We start from the raw sequence: 5,277 nt of genomic DNA, 5'->3' as shown, positions 1-5,277 counted from the left end.
TTTGCTGAAGATTGGATGGCTGTAGGTATGCAGGATTTTTTGAGACAGGGTCTCATTCTGTCACCAGGCCTGGAGTGCAGTGGAGCAATCATGGCTCCCTGCTAACTTCACCTCCCCAAGCTCAGGTGATCCTCCCACCCCAGTCCCCAGGGTAGCTGGGAACATGGGCACGCACCACCATGCCTGGGCTTTTTTTTTTTTTTTTTTTTTTTTTTAAGAGGCAAGGTCTCACCACGTTGCCCAGGCTGGCTTTCATTTTATCGAACTTCAAAGTAGCCTTAGCACTACTGGCATTTGGGACTGGATGAGTCTGTGTTTAGAAGCAGAATGGGGCTGTCCTCTGCCCTGTGCATTGTAAAACGTTTACCAACATCCCTTCTGACTTCTACACACTAGATGCCAGTAGCACCACTTCCAGTTGTGACAAGCAAAAATGTCTCCAAACACTGTCAAATGTCTCCTGAAGGTGTCTATGATTTAGATTGATATCACTCACCAAATTGCATGTTAAAATCTGATTCCCAATGATGGAGGTGGGGCCTGGTAGGAGGTGTTTGGATAGTAGCGGTAGATCCCTAAAAATGGCTTAGTGCCATTCTCGTGGAAGTGAATGAGTTTTCACTCATAGTTCCTAAGAGAACTAGTTGTTGAAAAGAGCCTGGCACCTCTTCCTCCCTCTGCTTCCTCTCTCACCATGTAATCTACAGACACTGGCTCCTCTTCACCTTCTACCATTTGTGGAAGCACACTGAGTCCCTTGTTAGAATTGTATAAAAAGCAAAAAAACTTTTTTTTAGAAGATACAAGCATCAAACACTTAAAATCATACTATTTTAATGTCTGAAGACATAACTGGTATAATTTTTTAAAAACATAAACATGCGAAATACATGCCACTTAAGTCTAACTCTCAACTATACTCTGTTGGAACTATGCTTTTTGTACAGCCTACAGAACCATGAGCCAAATAAACCTCTTTTCTTTATAAATTACCCAGTCTCAGGTATTCCTTCAAAGTAACAAAAATGAAGTAAGACATGATTGAATTGAGAAGGATACAAAAATCACTGCAGGCTGATAATTACTTTTTTTGAGATAAAGTTTTACTCTGTTGTCCAGGCTGGAGTGCAGCAGCATGATCACAGCTCACTGCAGCCTCAAACTTCTGGGCTCACGCAATCCTTCCACCTCAACCTCCCAAATATCTGGGGCTACAGGCACACGCACCGTACATAGCTTTTTTTTTTTTTTTTTTTTTTTTTTTAGTAAGAGGGTCTCACTATGTTGCCCAGACATGATTTGAACTCCTGGCCTCAACTAATTCTCCTGCCTTGGCCTCCCAAAGTGCTGGGATTACAGGCATGAGCCCCCATGCCTGGCCTTAACCACTTTAAATCATACAGTCTCAATTGGGGCAATATCCCTAAGGGGAAGAAAAGTGGTTCTTATGGAGAGTTGGAAATCTTAAATATTACAATGGTCTATAGCACTCCAAAGTTCAACCCTACTGATAACATAGTTATTATATACTGTATATCTGTAGCAGTAAAATATCTGAAGGGGAGAAGGCCCATTAGGCCATTAGGCAGAAAACAAGTCTAAAAATGCTCCTTAGGAGGGAATAATGAGAAAAATGGCTGAAGAACACTGCTTTAAGTTACGGATTATAAAATTAATTTCAATGTATCACTCTGAACTAGGGCAAATCCACAGATTTATTTTATGAAACCTAAACACCAAACCTATTCACCAGAACAATACAGTACACATAAATTCAGACAAACAAGTAACAGTTCAAATGCTACAAAGGATTAGTGTATTCAATTCATAATTTACTCTGGTTTCTTCAGCTAACATTCAACAACTGAAGGACAAGAGAGAGCAGTAATAGTATGGTACTCTCTCCCAACCCTCTTACTTTATTTTCTGGTAAGTAAATAGGGGTAGTAGCAAAAATAGCTGACAATTAACAGTCCTAACCCATTTTAATCCCTACAAAAGACTGAATCAACTTTAATTAAGGCTTTGTAATAACATCACAATACGATTAAAAATTTGGTATAAGGTAAGTGACAGAAATGCAACGGTTTATTGCAAACCAGGTGAGGCAGGGCTAGGGACACTTATGTCCAAGAATAGAGCTGGTACTCAACAAAGTGAAGAATCCGAAGTTCGTGGCTTTGTTTGTGTAATACAACCACCAAAACATACAAATCTATCCCAGATAGATTTATCTGTCCTCATGACATAGCGAAAACTACATATTCACTCTCATTGTGCCTGGGCCCAATCTTCTCCTCCTACAACTCCACTATTCACAGCCTATGACCCTCCTACATGGTGGCAGAGGAAGAGAACCACTTAGATCACTAAGGAAAACTGACAAAGTATAATCCATTTATGAACAATCAGAAGTAGCTGATTAATCACTTAAAATCAGATGCCTATTACTGATGCTTGTATAAATTTCTGATAATATAATTAATATCATATTCAATAGAAGAAAAGGAGTATGTCTTAATTTTTAACAATATTAAACATAGTCATTGGTCAGGTGCAGTGGCTGACACCTGTAAATACTCCCATAAAAAATATTTTAAAAATTGAGGAATGGATTGGCTCCAGTGATGGGTCTCAGATGGGCTAATTTTTATAGACACAGCATCTGAAAGAAATCTGTCGAGGTATCATATAGAGACACTTATCTGCACGCTCATTCTCCATTAATATAGAAGGGAGAACTGGCATTAGATTCTTTTCAATGAATAAAAGTAAACTCAAGATTTATAAAGAAAAGAGGAGAGAGAGGTTCCAACATGGCCGAATAGGAAAAGCTCCAGTCTGAAGCTCCCAGCATGAGCAACGCAGAAGACGGGTGATTTCTGCATTTCCAACTGAGGTACCAGGTTCATCTCACTGGGGCTTTGTCAGACAGAGGGTGCAGCCCACGGAGCAGGGCGGGGCATCACCTCACCCAGGAAGTGCAAGAGGTTGGGGAATTCCCTTTCCTAGGAAAGGGAAGCCATGAGAGATGGTACCTGGAAATTCAGGACACTCCCACCCTAATACTGGGCTTTTCCAATGGCCTTAGCAAATGGAACACCATGAGATTATATCCCACACCCACAGAGCCTCGCTCACTGCTAGCACAGCAATCTGAGATCAAACTGCAAGGCAACAGCAAGGCTGGGGTAGGGGCGCCCACCATTGCTGAGGCTTGAGTAGGTAAACAAAGCAGCCTGAGAGATCGAACTGCGTGGGGTCCACCGCAGCTCAAGGAGGCCTGCCTGCCTCTGTAGACTCCACCTCTGAGGCCTGCCTGCCTCTGTAGTCTCCACCTCTAGGGGCAGGGCATAGCTGAACAAAAGGCAGCAGAAACTTCTGCAGACTTGAACGTCCCTTTCTGACAGCTTTGAAGAGAGTAGTGGTTCTCCCAGCACAGAGCTTGAGATCTGAGAACGGATAGACTGCTTCCTCAAGTGGGTCTCTGACCCCCGAGTAGCCTAACTGGGAGACAACTCCCAGTAGGGGCCGAATGACACCTCATACAGCTGGGTGCCCCTCTGAGACAAAGCTTCCAGAGGAAGGATCAGGCAGCAACATTTGCCTTTCTGCAATATTTGCTGTTCTGCAGCCTTCACTGGTGATACCCAGGCAAACACAGTCTGGAGTGGACCTCCAGCAAACTCCAACAGATCTGCTGCTGAGGGTCCTGACTGTTAGAAGGAAAACTAACAAACAGAAAGCACATCCACATCAAAACCCCATCTGTACATCACCATCATCAAAGACCAAAGGTAGATAAAACCACAAAGATGGGAAGAAACCAGAGCAGAAAAGCTGAAAATTCTAAAAGCAGAGCACCTCTTCTCCTCCAAAGGAATGTAGCTCCTCGCCAGCAATGGAACAAAGCTGGAGGGAGAATGACTTTGACGAGTTGAGAGAAGGCGGTTTCACATGATCGGTAATAACAAACTTCTCCAAGCTAAAGGAGGATGTTCAAACCCATCACAAAGAAGTTAAAAACTTTGAAAAAAGACGAATGGCTAACTAGAATAAACAGTGTAGAGAAGTCCTTAAATGACCTGACAGAGCTGAAAACCATGACATGAGAAGTACGTGACACATGCACAAGCTTCAGTAGCTGATTTGATCAAGTGGAAGAAAGGGTATCAGTGATTGAAGATCAAATGAATGAAATGAAGCAAGAAGAGAAGTTTAGAGAAAAAAAGAAATGAACAAAGTCTCCAAGAAATATAGGACTATGTGAAAAGACCAAATTTACATCTGATTGGTGTACCTGAAAGTGACAGGGAGAACAGAACCAAGTTGAAAAACACTCTTCAGGATATCATCCAGGAGAACTTCCCCAACCTAGCGAGGCAGGCCAATATTCAAATTCAGGAAATACAGAGAACGCCACAAAGATACACCTTGAGAGGAGCAACTCCAAGACACATAATTGTCAGACTGACCAAAGTTGAAATAAAGGAAAAAATGTTAAGGGCAGCCAGAGAGAAAGATCAGGTTACCCACAAAGGGAAGCCCATCAGACTAACAGCAGATCTCACGGCAGAAACTCTACAAGCCAGAAGAGAGTAGGGGGCCAATATTCAACATTCTTAAAGAAAAGAATTTTCAACCCAGAATTTCATGTCCAGCCAAACTAAGATTCCTAAGTGAAGGAGAAATACAATCCTTTACAGACAAACAAATGCTGAGAGATTTTGTCACCACCAGGCCAGCCTTACAACAGCTCCTGAAGCAAGCAATAAATATGGAAAGAACAACTGGTACCAGCCACTGCAAAAACATGCCAAATTGTAAAGACTACCAATGCTAGGAAGAAACTCCATCAACTAACGAGCAAAATAACCAACTAACATCACAATGACAGGATCAAATTCACACATAACAATATTAACCTTAAATGTAAATGGGCTAAATGCTCCAATTAGAAGACACGGACTGGTAAATTGGATAAAGAGTCAAGACCCGGCCAGGCACGGTGGCTCGTGCCTGTAATCCCAGCACTTTGGGAGGCCGAGGCAGGCAGATCATGAGGTCAGGAGATCAAGACCATCCTGGCTAACACGGAGAAACCCCATCTCTACTAAAAATACAAAAAATTAGCCAGGAGTGGTGGCGGGCGCCTGTAGTCCCAGCTACTCAGGAGTCTGAGGCAGGAGAATGGCGTGAACCTGGGAGGTGGAGCTTGCAGTGAACCGAGATCGCACCACTGTACTCTAGCCTGGGCAACAGAGCAAGACTCTGTCT

At 42.8% G+C, this 5,277-nt stretch overlaps 1 protein-coding gene across 6 annotated transcripts in view; it reads right to left on the bottom strand.

The window, feature by feature from the left end:
• STK31 (serine/threonine kinase 31) overlaps window positions 1–5,277 on the bottom strand; it is a 134,070-nt gene that overhangs the window by 106,725 nt on the left and 22,068 nt on the right. The window contains exons 1-3 of one of the 6 annotated variants that reach the window (XM_011973959.1): window positions 3,828–3,908; window positions 3,543–3,703; window positions 233–756 (exon numbers count right to left, since the gene is read on the bottom strand). The exons of the other annotated variants lie outside the window; for them this stretch is intronic. Coding sequence (XP_011829349.1) covers window positions 233–256 — 24 coding nt within the window. The 5' untranslated portion in view covers window positions 257–756; window positions 3,543–3,703; window positions 3,828–3,908. Of the gene's footprint in view, window positions 1–232; window positions 757–3,542; window positions 3,704–3,827; window positions 3,909–5,277 lie in introns of those variants that run through there. 6 annotated transcript variants of the gene reach the window in all.

The sequence above is a fragment of the Mandrillus leucophaeus genome, unplaced genomic scaffold, assembly GCF_000951045.1.
Source record: "Mandrillus leucophaeus isolate KB7577 unplaced genomic scaffold, Mleu.le_1.0 Scaffold140, whole genome shotgun sequence".
NCBI classification, from domain to species: Eukaryota; Metazoa; Chordata; class Mammalia; order Primates; family Cercopithecidae; genus Mandrillus; species Mandrillus leucophaeus.
The sequence above is the reverse complement of the archived record's forward strand: the minus strand, read 5'-3'. Positions and strand labels throughout refer to the sequence as shown.